At 38.0% G+C, this 23484-nt stretch overlaps 1 protein-coding gene across 2 annotated transcripts in view; it reads right to left on the reverse strand.

Annotated features, from left to right (window-relative positions):
• FNIP1 (folliculin interacting protein 1) overlaps positions 1–23484 on the reverse strand; it is a 160421-nt gene that overhangs the window by 82871 nt on the left and 54066 nt on the right. For both annotated transcript variants that reach the window (XM_015140715.3, XM_015140713.3), the window contains exons 2-3: positions 15824–15950; positions 5471–5605 (exon numbers count right to left, since the gene is read on the reverse strand). In XM_015140715.3, the coding sequence (XP_014996201.1) occupies positions 5471–5605; positions 15824–15950 (262 nt within the window). The remainder of the gene's footprint in view (positions 1–5470; positions 5606–15823; positions 15951–23484) is intronic.

Consider the following 23484-nt stretch of genomic DNA (forward strand, 5'->3'; position numbering starts at 1 on the left):
GTAAGTTGGATTCCTAGGTATTTTATTCTCTTTGTAGCAATTGTGAACGGGAGTTAACTCATGATTTGGCTCTCTGTTTATCTATTATTGGTGTATAGGAATGCTTGTGATTTTTGCACATTGATTTTGTATCCTGAGACTTTACTGAAGTTGCTTATCAGCTTAAGGAGATTTTGGGCTGAGACGATGGGGTTTTCTGAATATACAATCATATCATCTGCAAACAGGGACAATTTAACTTCCTCTCTTCCTATTTGAATATGCTTTATTTCTTTCTCTTGCCTGATTGCCCTGGCCAGAATTTCCAATACTATGTTGAATAGGAGTGGTAAGAAAGGGCATCCTTATCTTGTGCTGGTTTTCAGAGGGAATGCTTCCAGCGTTTGCCCATTCGGGATGATGCTGGCTATGGGTTTGTCATAAATAGGCACTGATGGAACATATTTTGAGATACGCTCCATCAATACCTAGTTTATTGAGAGTTTTTAGCATGATGGGTGTTGAATTTTATCGAAGGCCTTTTCTGCATCTATTGAGATAATCATGTGATTTCTGTCATTGGTTCTGTTCATGTGATGGATTACGTTTACTGATTTGCATACGTTGAACCAGTCTTGCATCCCAAGGATGAAGCCAACTTGATTGTGGTGGATAGGCTTTTTGATGTGCTGCTGGATTCAGCTTGCCAGTATTTTATTGGGGATTTTCCCATTGATGTTCATCAGGATACTCACCTGAAATTTTCTTTTTCTGTTGCGTCTCTGCCAGGTTTTGGTATCAGGATGATGCTGGTCTCATAAAATTAGTTATGGAGGATTTCCTCTTTTTCTATTGATTGGAATAGTTTCAGAAGGAATGGTACCAGCTCTAGCTCCTCTTTGTACCTCTGATAGAATTCGGCTATGAATTCATCTGGTTCTGGACCTTTTTTGCTTGGTAGGCTATTAATTACTGCCTCAATTTCAGAACTTGCTGTTGGTCTATTCAGGGATTTGACTTCTTCCTGGTTTAGTCTGGGGAGGGTATATGTGTCCAGGAATTTATCCATTTCTTCTAGATTTTCTAGTTTATTTGCGTAAAGGTGTTTATTGTATTCTATGATGGAAGTCTGTATTTCTGTGGGATCAGTGGCGATATCCCCTTCATCATTTCTTATTGTGTCTGATTCTTCTCTCTTTTCCTCTTTATTAGTCTGGCTAGCGGTCTATCTATGTTGTTAATCTTTTCAAACAACCAGCTCCTAGATTCATTGATTTTTTAAAGGGTTTTTCCTGTCCCATCTCCTTCAGTTCTGCTCTGATCTTAGTCATTTCCTGTCTTCTGCTAGCTTTTGAATTTGCTTTTTCTTCTCTAGTTCTTTTAATTATGATGTTAGGGTGTCAATTTTTGATCTTTCCCACTTTCTCCTGTGGGCATTTAGTGGTATAGATTTCCCTCTAAACACTGCTTTAGCTGAGTCCCAGAGATTCTGGTACGGTGTGTCTTTGTTCAAACTTATTTATTTCTGACTTCAGTTTGTTATTTACTCAGTAGTCATTCAGGAGCAGGCTGTTCAGTTTCTAAGTAGTTGTGCGGTTGAGTGAGTTTCTTAATCCTGAGATCTAATTTGATTGCACTGTGGTCTGAGAGACTGTTATGATTTCCGTTCTTTTGCGTTCGCTGACGAGTGTTTTACTGCCAATTATGTGGTCAATTTTAGAATAAGTGTGATGTGTTGCTGAGAAGAATGTATATTCTGTTGATTTGGGGTGGAGAGTTCTGTAGATGTCTATTAGGTCCACTTGGTCCAGAGCTGAGTTCAAGTCCTGAACATCCTTGTTAATTTTCTGTCTTGTTGATCTGTCTAATATTGACAGTCAGGTATTAAAGTCTCCCACTATTATTGTGTGGGAGTCTCAGTTTCTTTGTAGGTCTCTAAGAACTTGCTTTATGAATCTGGGTGCTCTTGTATTGGATGCATATATATTTACAATAGTTAGCTCTTCTTGTTGCACTGATCCCTATTGTTGCATTGATCCCTTTACCATTATGTAATGCCCTTGTCTTTTTTTTTTTTTAATCTTTGCTGGTTTAAAGTCTGTTTTATCAGAGACTAGGATTTTTTTTGCTTTCCATTTGCTTGGTAAATATTTCTCCTTCCTTTTATTTTGAGCCTATATGTGTCTTTGCACATGAGACGGGTCTCCTGAATACAGCATACTGATGTGTCTTGACTCGTTATCCAATTTGCCAGTCTGTGTCTTTTAATGGGGGCATTTAGTCCATTTATGTTTAAGGTTAATATTGTTATGTGTGAATTTGATCCTGTCATTATGATGCATTGTTGATGCCGTTTCTTCTTAGTGTCAACCGTGCTACAATTTCATATGTTTTTGCAGTGGCTGGTACTGTTTTTTCCTTTCCATATTTAGCGTTTCCTTCAGGAAGCAGGCCTTAGGTGGTGACAAAATCTTTCAGCATGTGCTCATCTGGAAAGGATTTTATTTCTCCTTCGCTTATGAAGCTTAGTTTGGCTGGATATGAAATTCTGGGTTTAAAATTCTTTTCTTTAAGAATGTTGAATATTGGCCCCTCAACTCTCTTCTGGCTTCAGAGTTTCTGCAGAGAGATCCACTGTTAGTCTGATGGGCTTCCCTTTGTGTATAACCCTAACTTTCTCTCTGGCTGCCCTTAACATTTTTTCCTTCATTTCAACCTTGGTGAATCTGACAATTATATGTCTTAGGGTTGCTCTTCTCAAACACTATCTTTGTGGCGTTCTCTGTATTTCCTGAATTTTAATGTTGGCCTGTCTTGCTAGGTTGGGGAAGTTCTCCTGGATAATATCCTGAAGAGTGTTTTCCAACTTGGTTCCATTCTCCCTGTCACTTTCAGGTACACCAATCAAACGCAGGTTTGGCCTTTTCACATAGTACCATATTTCTTGGAGGCTTTGTTTGTTCCTTTTCATTCTTTTTTCTCTAATTTTGTCTTCACTTTTTATTTCATAAAGTTGATCTTCAATCTCTGATATACTTTCTCCCGCTTGATTGATTCAGCTATTGATGCTTGTGCATGCTTCAAGAAGTTCTCCTGCTGTGTTTTTCAGCTCCATCAGGTCATTCATGTTCTTCTCTAAACTGGTTATTCCAGTTAGCAATTTATCTAACCTTTTTTCCGGGTTCTCAGCTTTCCTGCATTGGGTTAGAAGATGCTCCTTTAGCTCAGAGGAGTTTGTTTCTATCTATCTTCTGAAGCTTACTTCTGTCAACTTGTCAAACTCATCCTCCATCCAGTTTTGTTCCCTTGCTGGCAAGGTGTTGTGATCCTTCTGAGGAGGAGAGGCATTCTGGTGTTTGGAATTTTCAGCCTTTTTATGCTGGTTTTTCCTCATCTTTGTGGATGTATCTATCTTTGTTCTTTGATGCTGGTGACCTTCAGATGGGGTTTTCATGGGGATGTCCTTTTTGTTGATGTTGATGCTATTTCTTTCTGTTTGTTAATTTCCCTTCTACCAGTCAGACCCCTCTACTGCAGGTCTGCTGGTGTCTGCTGGAGGTCCACTCCAGACCCTGTTTGCCTGGGGTATCACCAGTGGAGGCCGCAGAACAGCAAAGATTCCTGCCTGTTCCTTCCTCTGGAAGCTTCATCCCAGAGGGGCACCTGCCACATGCCAGCCAGAGCTCTCCTCTATGAGATGTCTGTTGACCCTTGTTGGTAGGTGTCTCCCAGTGAGGAGTCATAGAGGTCAGGGACCCACTTGAGGAGGTAGTCTGTCCCTTACCAGAGCTTGAACGCTGTACTGGGATATCCACTGATCTCTTCAGAGCTAGCAGGCAGGAACATTTAAGTCTGCTGAGGCTAGGCCCAGAGCCACCTCTTCCTCCAGGTACTCTGTCCCAGGGAGATGGGAGTTCTATCTATAAGCCCCTGACTGGGGCTGCTGCCTTTCTTTCAGAGACGCCCTGCCCAGACAGGAGGAATCTAGAGAGGCAGTCTGGCTACAGTGGCTTTGCTGAGCTGCGACGAGCTCCGCCCAGTTCTAACTTCCCAGCAGCTTTGTTTTCACTCAGTTGGAAATGCAGAAATCACCTGCCTTCTGCTTTGATCTTGCTGGGAGCTACAGACTGGAGCTGTTCCTATTTGGCCATCTTGCCAGCCACCCTATATACATATTTTTTATTGAGACAAGGTCTCACTCTGTCACCTAGGCTGGGTTGCTATGGCATGATCGTAACTTATCACACCCTAGAACTTCTGGGCTCAAGCAATCCTCCCACCTCAGCCTCCTGAGTAGCTGCGACTACAGGCTCACACTACACACATGGCTTTTTTTTTTTTTTTTTTTTCCTGAAACAGAGTTTCGCTCTTGTTGTCCAGGCTGGAGTGCAATGGTGCAATCTTGGCTCACCGCAACATCCGCCTCCCGGGTTCAAGCAATTCTCCTGCCCCAGCCTCCTGAGTAGCTGGGATTACAGGCATGTGCCACCACGCCTATTTTTATATTTTTAGTTGAGATGGCGTTTCTCCATGTTGGTCAGGCTGGTCTCGAACTCCCAACCTCAGGTGATCTGCCTGTCTCACCCTCCCAAAGTGCTGGGATTACAGGCATGAGTCACTGTGCCCAGCCCACATGGCTAAATTTTTTAAAAATCACAAAACTTTCAAAGTTGTGCAAAATGGTGTAAGTCATGATGATGTTGTATGGCACAGCACTATTATGGATTTGTTAAGGTATCATGCCTAAAGGGGAGGTAGAATAGAAGAAGGCAGGGGGAACTGTGCAGTAAATCCATCTGGAATTTAGTAATTTCAGACTCTTTTCACACAGCTTGTCCCATTGATTAGGTAGAAAGATCAATTTCTATCAAAACACAATCATTTCATTACCAGTAATTAAAAAGCCAGATTCTATTTTTGATACTGTGTAAATATAAAATACTTGTGATTAATGCAAACTTGGATGACACAAATAAATTTACAACAGATGACACTTGCTGAGCATGAGACCAAACACTGATATTACACAAAATGTAATACATTTAGAGAAGTTCCTACGTATTATACTTGCTAATACGTTTAATTCCATGTTTTACAAGAAGTCACATTACTTTTGAAAAATAACACTGTGTATTATGTATATTTCCAATCATACTTTAATTTCATACAACGGAAACTGTATTGGTATTTTGTATTTATCTTCATAAACAATGAAAAAGTATGTAAAATAAGAAATTATTCTGATAACCCAATCTAAATCTGAATTGGGAAATATAAGGAGAAAATACTCGTGCAACCTATACCTACAGCTCTCTACATCTCTTATTCTCAGATTTGTCAAAGTTCATAAACTTACTTATCTGTCTCTCCAGCTTCAATGCAAGCTCTAGGAAGATAAGGACTAATTGCTATTATATCTCCACAGTTCATTGGATGATGTTCAAAAATATTTATAAATGAATAAATAAATAAATGACATCAATGATCTTACCTGGTACTTAAGACACTGGTCTTTTATATCAGAAGATGAAGTCACAGAACTATCTAAAGAGGAAGAACTGTCTCCTCCAGGTTTCAGTTGGCAGCATTTCCCAAAGACTTTAACTTGAGCATCACTGCAGAGTTTCTGAAATACAGATAATATTTCCATTCATATTTTAACAGATTTTTAACCATATACAAATTTCATCAAAGTATAAAAACCTTTGGAAAAAACAAGAATGAAATAACTCAAAATAATACAACCTTAATATGACTATTTGCATTTTGCTATATTTTCTCCAGTATTTTCTATTTTTTGTCTTATAAACAGAATAGTATCTGTGGGGTTTGTTATTTCTGGCCAACATTATTACATCCTGAGAATTTTCTAGATTACCATGGCCTACACGATGTTCATTAATACCGATGTAATAATATATTGCAGTAGTTTTCAAATTATTTGGTCTCAAAACCCCTTTATGGGCCAGGCATGGTGGGTCACACCTGTAATCCCAGCACTTTGGGAGGCTGAGGCAGGCAGATCACCTGAGACCAAGAGTTCAAGACCAGACCAACCAACAGCGAGAAACCCCATCTCTACTAAAAGACAAAAAGTAGCTGGGCGTGGTAGCACATGCCTGTAATTCCAGCTACTTGGGAAGCTGAGGCACAAGAATCTTTTGAACCTGGGAGACGAAGGTTGCAGTGAGCTGAGATTGCACCACAGCACTCCAGCCTGGGTGACAGAGTGAGACTCTGTCTCCAAAAAAAAAAAAAAAAAAAAAAAAAAAAAGCAAACAAACAAAACAACCCTTAACGTTCTTACAAGTTATCGAGGATCCCAAGAGTCTTTTGTGTATATGGGTTATAATTATCAGTATTTTCCCATACTAGAAATTAAAACTGAGACCATTTAAAAAATACTTATTCATTCATTTAAATATAATAACAAACCCAAGTAAACGTAAGTAACATTGTTATTAAAAAATTACCTATTTTTCTGGGGAGAAATGTAGGGATGAAAGAAATGCAAATGAGACTTTTAGATTTAACTATACATAAATACATGTTTATTCTATTGAAATGAGAATATAGTCATGTAATATTTAAATTTTTAATAAGAAAATGAACTTAAGACCAGATGAATGTGCAATCCAGTGTGGAAGAAAAATGTATTTCTTTTTTTTTATTCCTCTTTCTCTTTTTCCTCCCCAGCATCTTTCACTGCTCACAACTGCCAAAGTTACAATCCACCAACATCTGTGATATTCCTAAAAGTATTCCATTGCTTTATCACAGTTACCAGTATGTCCATTCTTCCATTTAACAAACCTCAGGCAGGTTTTTAGAACAAATAATCTGACTAAAGTCAAATTTACTGAAGACTGATTGTTTTCTAGTTACCAACATCACCAAAAGCATCATTTTGCATGTAGTAGTCTCCAATTATCTCTAACCAAAAATTTAAAGTAAAAATAATAAAAGCTTTAGAACTAGATATGAGTTCAAAATCTGGTTCCTTGAGCAAGTTAACTGACCTCTCTAAACCTTAATTTGTTATTTGTTTAATGGGAAGAAAAACCCTACCTAACAACACTTAAGGGAATGTGTGTGTGTGTGTGTGTATATATTTTTTACATACACACATATATAATACATATTATACATAATAGTTATAGTATCCTAGCTATCCCCACACAGCTGGGTCTACAGGCGTATGCCACCACATCCAGCTAATTTTACTTTTTGTAGAAACAAGGTCTCATCATGTTGCCCAGGCTGGTGTCAAACTCCTGGGCTAAAGTAATCCTCCCACCTTGGCCTCCCAAAGTGCTGGGATTACAGGTGTGAGCCACTGCATTCAACCTAGATATAACTGTTATTAGAAAACAGTTAAAATGAGGGGCTAACATAATTGAAGTCAGGGACTTCACTAGATATTTCCATGTATGTTTCAACACTTGATAAAAGTATGGGTATTTTTACTATAGGTCTCTTTCACCACATCTTAATAACCTTATTACTTATTGATCACCAACAAAATGCCAGGCCTTAATGTACATTTTCTCTAATACTGAGCATAGTAGATATTATTAACCCTATTTTACAGATGAGAAACATGACGCTCAAACAGGTTAAATAACTTCACCAAGGTTACAAGAGCTAGTAAATCTGTTATCTAAACCCAGTTGGCTTGACTTATCCACTATCACAAACCACCATTTCATCAGTCAACAAAAGTATTTAAGTACTATGTGTTCTAAGCCAGGGGGTGGCTGCTGACCAGTACCAGTCCATGGCCTGTTAGGAACCAGGCCACATGGCTGGTGGTGAGCAGTGGGCAAGTGAGCATTACCGCCTGCACTCCACCTCCTGTCACATCAGCCTCAGCATTAGATCCTCATAGGAGTTCGAATCCTATTCTGAATTGTGCACACGAGGGATCTCTCTCTAAAGAGATATAACAAATAAATGCAATGCAAGATTCTCAACTGGATCCTTTTGTTCTCCAGGATGTTATGTGGACAACTTGTCAAGTTTTAATGGGATCTGAGGTTATAATATATCAAAGATTTCCTGAATTTTTGCTGTATTGTCGTTACGTAGAAGAATGGTCATGTTTTTAGGAAATACACATTGAAATATTCAACGTTGATGGGTTATCAAGTAGGCAGTTTACTCTCATTCCATTCAGAAAAGCAAAAGTTCTCTGTATTGAACTTGCAACTTATTTGTGATTGTTTCAAAAAGTTAATACAAATTATAACCTAGTTATAGAAAGACAGTTGTGTTTTTCAGTAACATTTATAACTTTTTTTGCATAATTTGAAGGTATTTGTTTTTGTGGGTTAAAGTTTGGCATCACTTATCTGAGATAACAAAGTAAATAATACGAAACTGAACACTTTTTCCTACAATTCCTGCTTATAGAAGTCCTGTGCTTACATGAGGGATTGTTGTTGACTGCGCCTTGTCCCCCCATTATAGGACCATCTGCCACTGTAGTTGTTGCTGTTTGGTTTCAGAAGAGCCACGACTTCAAGATGGGAGGGAGTAGAGAAACAGCTGAGGAACTGATGGGAGAATAGTATGTGTGTGTATGTGCATCCTTTTGTACACACTTTTAGGCATGTTTTTATGCTTTAGTCCTAGAACAGAAGTATGCCCCTTTTCTTCCTCTAGCAAACTGCCTTTTGTTTCAGAGATTGGACATACATGGTTACCTCAGCCTGGAATGTCTTTCCAGCTCTCTCAAGTGCTTCCTCTTTCACCTTAACTCAGTGTAAGCTTAAAAGTTCACTTTCTTATCTCCCTAGACTAAATGAAGTCCTTTCATGGTAATTCACTAAAACATTGTCATCCTTTAACCTCTTCGTCTGTAAATTGGAATAATGATAGTACTCTTCTGTTTTACATAATTTACTCTTTACAGTCAGTGCTAACGTAAGTTAGCTGCTGCTATCATTACTTTTATTAGACATACTTGAAATACACATTTCATTACACATATTTGTGTAATTATCTGTTAAATGTTTCTTTCTGCTGTCAGATTGTTAGTTCTATGAGGAAAAGAACTATGTCTTTTTTTATTCACCTGTATTCCCTAGTGCTCAACAGCGGTTGCCAACCTTTTTGGCACCAGGCACCAGTTTCATGCAAGACAATTTTTCTGCAGACTGGGGTAGCATAGTGGGGGTATGGTTTCAGGATGAAACTGTTCCACCTCAGATCATCAGGCATTAGTTTTTGTCATTAGAAAAGGAAAGACCTGAAATCTCAGTATAGGTTTTTCTGCTGTTATTTTTAAGAGATGAGTTCTCACTATATTGCCCAGGCTGGCCTCAAATTCCTGAGCTCAAGCGATCCTCCCACCTCAGCCTCCTGAGTAGCTGGGACTACAGGCATGTGTCACCATGCCCAGCTTCAATACAGTTTTGATTTTCATTTTCTTTATTATGGATAAGGGAGAGGATCTTATAAATGTAAGATTTTATTAAACATATAATAGCAATTTGTATATCAACGCTCTGCTCTTGTCCTTCACTCAATTATCTACTGAGTGGTTCTTGATTTCTAGGAACTCTTTATATTAACAGTTGGCATTTTATATTGTCAAAGTGTTTTCCCAGGTTGCCATTTGTCTTTTAACTTTCCTTATGGTGTTGTTTTGTTTGTTTTATCATGCAAGTTTAAAAAAAAAAATGGCTGTCAAATTTGTCAATCTTTTAGTTTATGGCTTCTGAATTTTAACTCATAGTTAGAAATATCTTTGCTTGAGACAGAGTCTCACTCTGTTGCCCAGGCTGGAGTGCAGTGGCATGACTGCAGTCTTGGCTCACTGTAGCCTCTGCCTCCTGTGATCAAGCAATTACTGTGTCTCGGCCTCCCTAGTAGATGAAACTACAGGCGTGTGCCACCACACCCGGCTAATTATTGTCCTTTTTTTTTTTTAGCAAAGACGGGGTTTCACCATGTTGGCCAAGCTGATCTTGAACTCCTGACCTCATGTGATTCAGCCTTTCAGCCTCCCAAAGTGCTGCCATTACAGGCATAAGCCACTGCATCTGGCCATTTTTTTTTTTTTTTTTTTTTTTAGCAGGCCAGGGAGAGGGTCTTGCTTTGTCACTTAGGCTAGAGTGCAGTAGTGTGATCCTGACTCATTGCAACCTCCACTTCCTGGACTCAAGCAATTCTTCTGCCTCAGTCTCCCAGTAGCTGGGACTACAGACACTCAGCACCACACCCAGCTAATTTTTATGTTTTTTGTAGAGACGGGGTCTTCCTATGTTGGCCAGACTGGTCTCAAACACCTGGCCTCAAGTGATTCACCCATCTTGGCCGCCCAAAGTGCTGGGTTTACAGGCGTGAGTCACTACACCCAGCCTAGAATACCTTTTCCACTGCACAGATATAGAAGAACTCCCTCATTTTTTCTTTTGTAATGTTATAGTTCTATATTTTTATATTTAAATGTTTGATATACTTGGTTTCATCCTGATGTACACTGTAAGATATGAATCTAAATTAAGGCTGGGCACAGTGACTCATACTTGAGCCCAAGACTTTGAGGCCAGCCTGGATAAAACAGCAAGACCCCATCTCTAAAATAATAATAATAGTAAGTAGTAATAATGTGAGTCCAAATTAATCTTTCTTCCACATGGCTAATTGTCTCAACACCATTTAAGAAGATGCCTTAATCATATACCAAAATTCCTGCATGTATTTGGATGTATTTCTGATCCTCCATTTTGTTCCATTAGTCTATTGCCTATTTATGTGTCAATAACACACTGTCTTAAATACTGAGACTGTGAAGTATATTTTCAAATGTGATAGGACTGGCTCATCCTCACTGCCCTTCTTTTTCAGAGTTTTCCAACCAATCATTGCTAACTTTTTTCCATCTGAACTTTAGAATCCACTATTTAGTTCCAGACACTACCCCCACCCCAAACACAAAAATAAGGATAACACTGTTTCTGTGATAGCATTATTTTACAAAGCACTTTGGACAACTTTATAACATTGACTACTGCCACAGAATATGTTTTGTCTTTCCATTTGTGAAGGTATGCTCTTACGTCCCTTAAGAAGAATTTTTTTTTTTGAGATGCAGTCTCGCTCTGTCGCCCAGGCTGGAGTGCAGCGGCGCGATCTTGGCTCACTACAAGCTCCGCCTCCCAGTTTCACGCCATTCTCCTGCCTCAGCCTCCTGAGTAGCTGGGACTAGAGGAGTCTGCCAACACGCCCGGCTAATTTTTTGTATTTTTAGTAGAGACAGGGTTTCGCCATGTTAGCCAGGATGGTCTCAATCTCCTGACCTCGTGATCCGCCTGCCTCGGCCTCCCAAAGTGCTGGGATTACAGGCGTGAGGCACCATGCCCAGCCTAAGAAGACTTTTAAAGTTCTAAACTTACAGATTTTGTTAAGTTTACGCATAGGCAACTTTGTCATTATAGCTATTTTAAATGAATTTTTCACTTTTATGTGTTCAAACTGGAAGCTATTTGCATATATTGAGCTTACTGATTTCTGTATATTAACTTAAATCCAATTATCTAACCAAATACTATGTGCAAATTTGATATCATAAATAAGACTCAACTATTCAATTAGCACTGTATGATACTTCAGAGTGTTTCCCATATCTTAAAATCTATATTCACCTTTCCAAAGTTGCCTGAATTTACTGATGTACAACTTTATTCTTGTTTACAATCAGTGAAAGCTGATACATGTGAATGGTCATATAACCTCACTGGGAACTCATGAAATAGCATTGCACTGTTGCTGACATAAAAACAATGTCTAGGATAAGGAAAATAGCGTGATAAAATCACAATGGATCCATTTGGCTATGTTAGTGCTCATATCGAAAGCACATCTCAATATTTTTTTCTAACATGGGAAGGTTCTTCTGTCAGAAGTGTTTCAACCAGAGCAACTCCATCTTGAATAGGTGTTGGGTAAAATGAGGCTCAGACCAACTGGGCTGCATTCCCAGATGGTTAAAGCATTCTAAGTCACAGGAGGAGACAGGAGGTTGGCACAAGATATAGGTCACAAAGACCTTGATGATGAAAAAGGCTACAGTAAAGAAGCTGGCTAAAATGCACCAAAACCAAGATGGCGACAAGAGTGACCTCTGGTCGTCCTTACTACTACACTCCCACCAGTGCCATGACAGTTTACAAATGCCACTGGAAATGTCAGTAAATTACCCTATATGGTGTAAAAAATGGGAGGCACGAATAATTCACCCCTTGTTTAGCACACAATCAAGAAATAACCATAAAAATCCACCATCAGCAGGCCTCAGGGCTGGTCTGCCTATGGAGTTGCCATTCTTTATTCCTTTACTTTCTTAATAAACTCGCTTTCACTTTACAGACTTGCCCTGAATTATTTCTTGCTCAAGATCCAAGAACTCTCTTTTGGGGTCTGGATCCGGACCCCTTTCCAGTAACACTTCTTTAAGATCACTACACATATTCACTTTAATTGGGTTTTATAGTTCAACAGTCATTTTTCATAAAATATAATAGATCTGAAAAAAACGAGTTGTGAGAAAGCTATACACTTGATTAACAATTTTATTTCAACTTACATAAGACACTATTTGAGCATGCAAAGTACTCTGGTTTCTGAAACATAATCAAAGCATTTATGTAGTTCACTTTGTATAGAATTTAAAATGAAATAAAATACATAGCTTCCTAATTTTCTCCCAAAACCCATTAAATATACTCTACATACACAATGTCTGTGTTGCATGGAAATACAAAAATGATCTGCTTATGTTCATAAACTGCTGTTATAGTCTTCATTGACAATTCTTTGGTTCAACCAAAAGCAGAAATGGATCAATATTCCACTGTGAAATATTATCTTCTCTCCCACTCCAGATAAAAGGTACTAAAAGTGAGTTATGATAATCTATAATCTTTACAAGGAAAACTGCCATGTGTCTTACACATTTAAAAGGACTTCAATAAGTATTTTTACAGTGACTATTTTTTAATGCTGAAATAGCTTCAAAGTAAACAATCAATAGGATTTTGATTTAACTAAATACACTCAAACACATTGGGTGGGCCCAAATATTACTATCTTCTACTCCTACCTGGCAACTTTCGAATGACACTTTTTCAAAAATAATCTTAAAATTCAGATTCAGGCTGATAACAAACTGTCCCAAGCAGCCTGAAGAGGGAGGACTGTTTGATCCCAGGAATTCAAGTCCAGGCTGGGCAACATAGCAGGACAGACGGACGCTGTTTCCAAATGAGAAAATGTTTTAATTTCTTTTTTGATAAAGGGAACAGAGTAAAACAATTTTGTAAGCTTCACATTCTAAAGCTTGACTTTCTGTTTATAACTCATGGTGACATCATATTCTCATTTTTTTAAAAAGAATGTTTTCAGTAAAAGTTTTGGTAAATAGGCCGGGCAAGGTGGCTCACGCTGGTAATCCCAGCACTTTATGAGGCCAAAGCAGGCGGAGAGCTTGAGCCTAGAAGTTAGAGACCAGTCTAGCCAACATGGCGAAACCCCATTTCTACTAAAAATATAAAAATTACCCAGGCGTGGTGTGCACACCTGTAATCTCAGCTACTCGCAAGGCTGAGGCATGAGAATTGCTTGAGCCTGGGAGGCAGAGGTTGCAGTGAGCTGAGACTACCACTGCACTCCAGCCTGGGCGACAGAGCAAGACCCTGTCTCAAGAAAACAAACAACAACAACAACAACAACAACAAAAATCCCTGTCTCAAAAAAATAAAAAGCTTTGGTATACTGAATGGTCAAAATAGTATTTGTAGTCCTTATTCTCTCTTGTAAATTGTTTTAAACTAAGGAAAGTTTTTTAAAACTAGGAAAGAAGAACATGAGAAGTAACTTCAACATTTACCATAGCAAAATAGAATATTGTACAAATACAGCAAAGCTGAATAATTTACTTTCATCCAGCAAACTGCTAATGCTTAAACATAACGTCATTATTATGTATGAACCCAAATTATAATGTAGAAAGTTTAAAAAAATTTACAACACAATGTCCTTCTTTCCATATATAGAACCCAGGACAAACAATGAGTATTTCAATATGTACAGTAGTGTTCAAAAGGAAGACATAAAATCTTCAGGAAGTATTTACAGGATTTTGAAAATAAACTTCCTAACAGTAATTACAACTGATCAAAATATGTCCTAAGTACTTACCACATGTAAGGCAGTGTGCAGTGTAGGAAATAAAGGTGAGTAACAGGACAATTTTTTATTTTAAGATTTTTTTTTCCCAGTCTAGTAACAAATACACATACAAATACAGCTATTATACAGAAGGCTATGAATGTGAGTAATGAACTATGAGAATTCTGATGGAGGAGAAAATAAATTTACCTAGAGAAAATCAGAAAGGATTCATAAAGTTGTCATAAAATAAACCCTGAAGGAGGATAAATTTTCAACTAAGGGAGATAGTATACAGGATAAAGGCATAATAAAATAAATGAGACCGGAAGTAGTCAACAATGTTTGATTTCTAGACACTGATAAATTTCTAGAAAACTTTGATAATAAAAAGAAGAGTAGACTTATAGGCAAATTTCAGAAAGTTGAGTAATAACTGGATAGTTTGAGAAGAGAGTCAATATATTACTACTGAGACACCAAGAGACAGAGAAGACTAAGGAGAGACCAACAGATAGAGAGACTGAGAAGAGACACTCTAGAGAGCCTGAGTGATAGACAAAGGGAAAATGAGAGACACTAATAGACACCAAGAAAGATGACTGAGAGGGACAAAGAGGCCAGGGATGGGAAAAGAGAGAGGACACTGTTATGGACTGAATGCTTGTGTCTCCTCAAAATTCATATGGCGTCCTCACCCAACATATGATATTAGGGAGGTGGGAACTTTAGGAGGTGATTAGGTCATAAGAATGAAGTCCTCATGAATGGGGTTGGTGCCCTTATAAAAAGGACTGTGAAGAGTTCTCTTGCCTTCTTTCCACCATGTAAGGGTAGAGTGAGAAGTCAGCAGTCTGCAACCCAGAAGAGAGGCCTCACAAAAAACCCAAATACGCTAGGAGAAACAAAAGTTTCTTGTTTAAGGCACCCAGTCTACAGTACTTTGTTATAGTAGCCTGAACTAGACAAACACAAACCTGAAGGAAAAAGTAAAAAATATTTTGTTAGTGTTGAGTAAAGAGGCTTTGTGAATGTTGCCAAGCAAAGAGAAAAGCTGAGAGGGAAGAAGGAATACATCAGCAGGAGAGAAATTAATGAGACTAAATGAAGCATCATCCCAGAAAAGGTATGCAAGGAGAGTTCAAAAAACAGCATGAGTCAATTCTTACAGGGCTGTTTAACATAAAAAAGAAAAAGCTGCACAAACACACAATGAATAGCATTAATCAAAATTAAGAGTAAAGGAGAGGTCATATGTTGAAATTCAATAGGATACTATCAAATACAAAAAAAAAAAAAAAAAAATTCAATAAATGCTTGCCAAAAAAGTAATCAAAAATAATCGAGATAATTAAAAAAAAATCAGCCTCAGCCAAGTTCTGCTGAGCTGTTGTTAGCAATCTAAATACAAATAAGACATGCTCACATTTGTAGTTAGCCTTGGATTTCAACTGTCTGCTTGACCATCTCCAATTCTGTGACTCTTAAGCATCAAACCACTCCTCAGCTATTCAAACTAAAATGTTAGATTCACCAAACATTTCCTTCTCCCTCAGCCCCAACATCCAGTTATTTTCTTCTGTCTCAGTCCCAATTATCCGGTTTGATAATACTGGAATTATCAAAATATTCAACATTAAAAGTCAACCAAATCAATAATGATGCTCACCGATACTGATATGTCCTCATTTTTTCTCTTAACACTGGAGTCAAACAAAACATTTCTCCCTCGTCTTTCACAGTCTTGATATACAATCAGTCGAATCTGGCTTGGATCAAACTCTGGTAAAGGCCAACTTGAAAGAAAAGTAAAGATCCATTAGAGTTACATTAATAAATATTCCATATACATTCTTAGAAATAAACCTATATAATAAAAGCCCAAAATTATCTTATTGTTAAATAATATATAGATCTTTATATAAAATATCACCAGTTCATGGCTGAAAACTTTAAAGTAAAAATAAAGGCAAAACAAAATTATTTTTATTTAAAAATAATAGTAGTAACTATCACTTAGTATATGTATAGTTATCCCATATCATTTTTAAAAGCATTAACTTAATAAATATACATAAGTATATTTAACATAATGAAAATAAGTACTGATTTCATGTGATGGACCAAGATGACATAATAAGGTTAACCCATATTTTTAAGTAGTTTTGTTACTATTTCTCCAATATGGAAATGTGAAAAATGAAATGGCTTTCGTTTAAATAATAGCAAAGGACTCACAAGACAAAAAACAAACAAACAAAAAAGTAGAAAGCAATCAAGTATAGTGAAAATTCTCATATGCTGTTGGTATGAATATAAACTGGCACAACTCCTCGGTGCAGTGGCTCACACCTGTAATCCCAGGACTTTGGGAGTCCAAGGTAGGAGGATCACTTGAGCCCAGGAGTTCAAGACTAACCTGGACAACATAGTGAGACCCCATCTCTACAAAAAGTTAAAAAAATTAGCCGGGCATGGCAGCATGCATCTGTAGTCCTAGCTACTTAAGAGGTTGCAGTGGGAGGATCGCTTGAGCCTGGAAGGTCGGGGCTACAGCAAGCTGTAATCATGCCACTGTACTCTACCCTGGGTGACAGAATGAGACTCTGTCTCAAAAAATAAAAATAAAAATAAATAAATTGGTACAATCTCTTTAGAAAAGTTTTTGAAAAAGTCTATATATAAAAAAGTTTTTTTGTGTGTGTATATATATCTGCATGTGTGTGTATACTTTATTATATACGTGTGTGTATACATATATACACACAAACGAATCCCAGTAAAAATGAAGTTGATACCAGCAATTCCACTCCAGAAAAATTTATCACAATGAATGAATTTCAGCTATAGGCAAAAATGGATAGACCACAAGCAAAAGAAGTCAGACGACGACTCACACACACACACACAGATAGCTACTGTATTTTTCTACTTATATATATAGAGGTTAAAAACGGGCAATGTTTGTCTAGGGGTGCATACTTAGTTTTTAAAATATAAAGAAAACAAAGTAAGTAACGACCTCCAGAGTTTGGAGAGTAATTACTTCTAGGAGTAAGGTGGAGGGAAAAGTGTAACCACAAAAGGGACATAACAGGTGGGGCAATGACAACGTTCTGCTTTGACCAGATAGTGCTGACATGGATCTTTACAGTATGTATTTAAACAGTACATCACATTTGTTTTATGTACTTTTATATATCCATTACATTCCACAATTTAAAAGATTAATGGGGTGGATGAGGTAGGGAAGAAGGGAAAGAGAAAACAAACCAAATGACAAATATCCGGTGAACTGAACACAATACAAATCACAGGACAGCTGCTAAGAAATGGGAGAACTGACATGCCAGGAGCTGTTTCTTATTAGTTACAACAGGATATTCATTTTTCATAATTTCAACTTTCATACTCAGGAGTTACATCCATATATCTCATGATGCTGAGGTTTGGGGTACAATTGATGCTGTCACCCAGAGAGTGAGCACAGAACCCAACCATTACGTTTTTCAACTCTTGCCCTTCTCCCTCCTGCCTTGCTCTACTAGTCCTCAGTATCTATTGTTGCCATCCTTATGTCCAGGAGTATCCACTGTTTAGCTCCCACTTATAACTGAGAACATGTGCTATTTGATTTTCTGTTCCTGCATTAATTGACTCAGGATAACGGCCTCCAGCTGCCTCCGTGTTGCTGCAAAGGACAGGATTTCATTCTTTTTTATGGCTGTGTAGCACTCCATAGTACATATGTACCACATTTTCTCTTTTTTTTTAGTCAATTGTTGAGTCAATTTACTTAATAAAATATTATTTAGTCAATTACTGTAGTAGAAAGAAAGAGTAAAACCACAAAATACGAAAAAAGTTTAAGACAATGAAATGGGTCACTATATTCTCTTGCATTTATAACTATTCAGATGAATAACGAAGGAACAAAATATCATTTAGTCAATTTTTGAGAAAAATACCTGATTTTATGTTCTAAGGCATTTTGTAAAATAAGAAAATGATTATGCTAACTAGATATAAGCCTTGAAAATGAATACAGACATTTACTGATTAAGATATAGACTAGTTAGACCAGTTATCTAATTAACTTGGAACAAACAATAAGTTAGGACAGTAAATAGCAAAATTTCACAAGGGTCTCTGTATGAGTGAAACTGCTCCTTTAGGGTTTACCTTTTTAACGGGGGAACTAAAATATGAATCAGTTTTTTGTCTTTTATATTTAATTTTTTTTATACTTTATGTTCTAGGGTACATGAGCACAACGTGCAGGTTTGTTACATATGTATACATGTGCCGTGTTGGTGTGCTGCATCCATTAATTCGTCATTTACATTAGGTATATCTCCTAATGCTATCCCTCTCCCCTCCCCCCACCCCACAACAGGCCCTGGTGTGTGATGTTCCCCTTCCTGAGTCCAAGTGCTCTCGTTGTTCAATTCCCACCTATAGGTGACAACATGCGGTGTTTGGTTTTCTGTCCTTGTGATAGTTTGCTGAGAATGATGGTTTCCAGCTGCATCCACGTCCCTACAAAGGACATGAACTCATCCTTTTTTATGGTTGCATAGTATTCCATGGTGTATATGTGCCATATTTTCTTAATCCAGTCTATGATTGATGGACATTTGGGTTGGTTCCAAGTCTTTGCTATTGTGAATAGTGCCACAATAAACATACGTGTGCATGTGTCTTTATAGCAGCATGATTTATACTCCTTTGGGTATACACCCAGTAATGGGATCACCAGGTCAAATGGTATTTCTAGTTCTAGATCCCTGAGGAATTGCCACAGTCTTCCACAATGGTTGAACTAGTTTACAGTCCCACCAACAGTGTAAAAGTGTTCCTATTTCTCCACATTCTCTCCAGCACCTGTTGTTTCCTGACTTTTTAATGATCGCCATTCTAACTCCCGTGAGATGGTATCTCATTGTGGTTTTGATTTGCATTTCTCTGATGGTGAGTGACGATGAGCATTTTTTCATGTGTCTGTTGGCTGCATAAATGTCTTCTTTTGAGAAGCGTCTGTTCATATCCTTTGCCCACTTTTTGATGGGGTTCGTTTTTTCTTGTAAATTTGTTTGAGTTCTTTGTAGTTCTGGATCCTAGCCCTTTGTCAGATGAGCAGATTGCAAAAATTTCTCCCATTCTGTAGGCTGCCTGTTCACTCTGATGGTAGTTTCTTTTGCTGTGCAGAAGCTCTTTAGTTTAATTAGATCCCATCTGTCAATTGTGGCTTTTGTTGCCATTGCTTTTGGTGTTTTAGGCATGAAGTCCTTGCCCATGCCTATGTCCTGAATGGTATTGCCTAGCTTTTCTGCTAGGGTTTTTATGGTTTTGGGTCTAACATTTAAGTCTCTAATCCATCTTGAATTAGTTTTTGTATAAGGTGTAAGGAAGAAATCCAGTTTCAGCTTTGTACTTAAGGGTAGACAGTTTTCCCAGCACCATTTATTAAATAGGAAATCCTTTCCCCATTTCTTGTTTTTGTCAGATGTGTCAAAGATCAGATGGTTGCAGATGTGTGGTATTATTTCTGAAGGCTCTGTTCTGTTCCATTGGTGTATATCTCTGTTTTGGTACCAGTACCATGCTGTTTTGGTTACTGTAGCCTTGTAGTATAGTTTGAAGTCAGGTAGCGTGATGCCTCCAGCTTTGCTCTTTTGGCTTAGGATTGTCTTGGCAATCAGGGCTCTTTTTTGGTTCCATATGAACTTTAGTTTTTTCCAATTCTGTGAAGAAAGTCATTGGTAGCTTAATGGGGATGGCACTGAATCTATAAATTACCTTGGGCAGTATGGCCATTTTCACTATATTGATTCTTCCTATCCATGAGCATGGAATGTTCTTCCATTTGTGCGTGTCCTCTTTTATTTCATTGAGCAGCGGTTTGTAGTTCTCCTTGAAGAGGTCCTTCATATCCCTTGTAAGTTGGATTCCTAGGTATTTTATTCTCTTTGAAGCAATTGTGCATAGTATTCCATAGTACATATGTACCACATTTTCTTTATCCAATCCACCACTGATGGGACCCTAGGTTGATTCCATGCCTTTGCTATTGTGAACAATGCTGCAATGAACATACAAGTGCATGTGTCTTTTTGGTAAACTTGTTTTCTTTTATATACTCAGTAATGAGATCGCGGAGTCAAATGGTAGTTCTCTTTCAAAGTTGCTTGACAAATCTTCAAACTGCTTTCCACAGTGGCTAAACTACTTTACATTCCCATCAATGGTGTATAAGCATTCCCTTTGCCCCACAGCCTCACCAGCACCTGTTATTTTTTGACTTTTTAATAACAGCCAATCTGACTGGTGTGAGATGGTATCTCATTGTGGTTTTGATTTGTCTTTCTCTGATGATTAGTGATGATGAGCATTTTTTCATGTTTTTTTGGCAGCTTGGATGTCTTCTTTTGAGAAGTGTCTGTTCATAGCTTTGCTCACTTTTTATAGGGGTTGTTTTTGCTTGTTAAATTGTTTAAATTCCTTATAGATTGTGTATATTAGACTTTTGTCAGAGGTACAGTTTGTGAATATTTTTGGCCATTGTGTGGGTTGTCCACCAGGCACAATTCTTCACTTCCTTAAGAGAGCCTTAACCCTAACTCTGTCAACGTATGTGAAACTATGTATAACTGGCAACATAAAACATCTTCATCCCAAATTCTTGACAGAAAATATAATTCTAGTTTTCTTCTGTCTAATCAGCAAATGTCTGTGTGGTAGTAAATGATAAAGACCTACCTAGACATCCAGGCTAAAGCAGAGACTCCTCCTTAAACCACAATGACTTGCATCACACTCAACTGTTTCTACTAAATTGTGCTTTCACACTATGCAAAGGAAACTGTAAAGGAACAGACTGACAAAGGATGAAAATAGGGAAAGGGGTCTCATGGAAACCAATGAAAAAGAATATTTTAGAAAAGAAAAAGAAATACCATGGCATGAACAGGTTTACATGTATGTTGATGACAGAATCTGAGGTCAAGGAGAAACACAACGCCTCTGAGGAAGTAAAGAACAGGATATAGAGCACAAGTGAAACGATTAGCTCAAAGAAAATAACTCTCACACTAGGATGGAAAGAAGGGAGATAAAGATGTACATGGGTGCACAAAGATTTGTAGATATGAAGGTAAGGTGCGGAGGGAATCCATAGCTAAGAGATCCATTTTCCTTGTCAAGCAGGTGAATGGAAGTAAGGGAAAGGTGGTAAGACGTGGGGATAGTAGAGAGTAAAAAAGATAATAGCGGTTGTTGGGAAATAAAATACAGTCATACGTTCTGGTCAACAACAAACTATATATACGATGGTGGTCTCATAAGATTATAATGCAGTTCAAAAACTCCCATTGCCTAGTAACACTGTAGCTGTCATCACATGGTAGCACAAAATATTGTTTTGTGGTGATGCTCATGTAAACAAACCTATTGCACTGCCAGTCATATGAAGGTATTATAGATACAATTATGTAAATACACAATACTTGATAACAAAAGACTACGTTGGCTGGGTGCAGTGGCTCACGCCTGTAACCCCAGCACTTTGGGAGGCCGAGGCGGGCAGATTATAAAGTCAGGAGATGGAGACCATCCTGGCTAACATGGTGAAATCCCGTCTCTACTAAAAAGTACAAAAAGAAAAAAAATTAGCCAGGCATGGTGGCATGCACCTGTAGTCCCAGCTACTCAGGAGGCTGAGGCAGGAGAATCGCTTGAACCCAGGAAGCAGAGGTTGCAGTGAGCCAAGACTGTGCCACTGCACTCCAGCCTGGGCAACAGACTGAAAAAAAAAAGACTATGTTACTGGTTTATGAATTTACTACACTTTTTGTCATTATTTTAAAGTGTACTCCTACTTACAAAAAAATTAACTGTGAAACAGCCTCAGGCAGATCCTCCAAGAGGTATTCCAGAAAAGGGCATTATTAGCATAAGAGCTGACAGCTCCATGTGTATTACTGCCTCTAAAGACCTTACAGTGGGACAAGATGTGGAGATGGAAGATAGTGATACTGATAATCCTGACTCTATGTAGGCCTAGATTAATGGTGTGTTTGTGTCTCAGTTATTAACAAAAAGCTTAAAAATTTTTAACTGAAAAAAGCTTATAGAGTAAGGACATAAAGAAAGAAAGTATGTTTGTACAGCTGTACAATGTGTGTCTTAAGCAAAGTGTTACTACACAACAGTTCAACAGTTCAAAAGATTTTAAAATTATGAAGTTTATAAGTAAAAAAGTTACAATAAACTAAGGTTAATTTTATTATTGAAGAAAAACATTTTTTAATAAATTTAATGTAGTCTAAGTATACAGTGCTTATTTATAAAATCTACAGTAGTGTACAATAATGTCCTAGGTTTTTCACAGTCACTGACTACTCACTCACTGATTCACCCAGTAACTTCCAGTCTCACAAGATCCATTCACGCTAAGTGCCCTAAATAGGTGTACCACTTTTTATCTTTTTTTTTTTTTTTTTTTTTGGAGATGCAGTCTCAGTCTGTCGCCCAGGCTGGAGTGCAGTGGTGCAATTTCGGCTCACTACAACTTCCGCTTCCTGGGTTCAAGTGAATCTCCTGCCTCAGCCTCCCCAGTAGCCAGGTTTACAGGCGTGTGCCATCATGCCATCACACCTGGCTAATTTTTATATTTTTAGTAGACATGTGGTTCCATCATGTTGGTCAGGCTGGTCTCAAACTCCTGACCTCAGGTGATCCGCCTGCCTCAACCTCCAAAAGTGCTGGGATTACAGGTGTGAGCCACTGTGCCCGACCGACTTTTTATCTTTTTTTTTTTTTTTTTTAATTTATTTATTATTATTATACTTTAAGTTGTAGGGTACATGTGCATAACGTGCAGGTTTGTTACATATGTATACTTGTGCCATGTTGCTGTGCTGCACCCATCAACTCGTCATTTACATCAGGTATAACTCCCAATGCAATCCCTCCCCCCTCCCCCCTCCCCATGATAGGCCCCGGTGTGTGATGTTCCCCTTCCTGAGTCCGAGTGATCTCATTGTTCAGTTCCCACCTATGAGTGAGAACATGCGGTGTTTGGTTTTCTGTTCTTGTGATAGTTTGCTAAGAATGATGGATTCCAGCTGCATCCAAGTCCCTACAAAGGACTCAAACTCATCCTTTTTTATGGCTGCATAGTATTCCATGGTGTATATGTGCCACATTTTCTTAATCCAATCTGTCACTGATGGACATTTTTTAAACCATATTTTTGCTGTACCTTTTCTATGTTTGGATATGTTTAGATACACAAATACTTACCATTTTGTTACAACTGTTTACAGTGTT

This window comes from Macaca mulatta, chromosome 6 (assembly GCF_049350105.2).
Source record: "Macaca mulatta isolate MMU2019108-1 chromosome 6, T2T-MMU8v2.0, whole genome shotgun sequence".
NCBI classification, from domain to species: Eukaryota; Metazoa; Chordata; class Mammalia; order Primates; family Cercopithecidae; genus Macaca; species Macaca mulatta.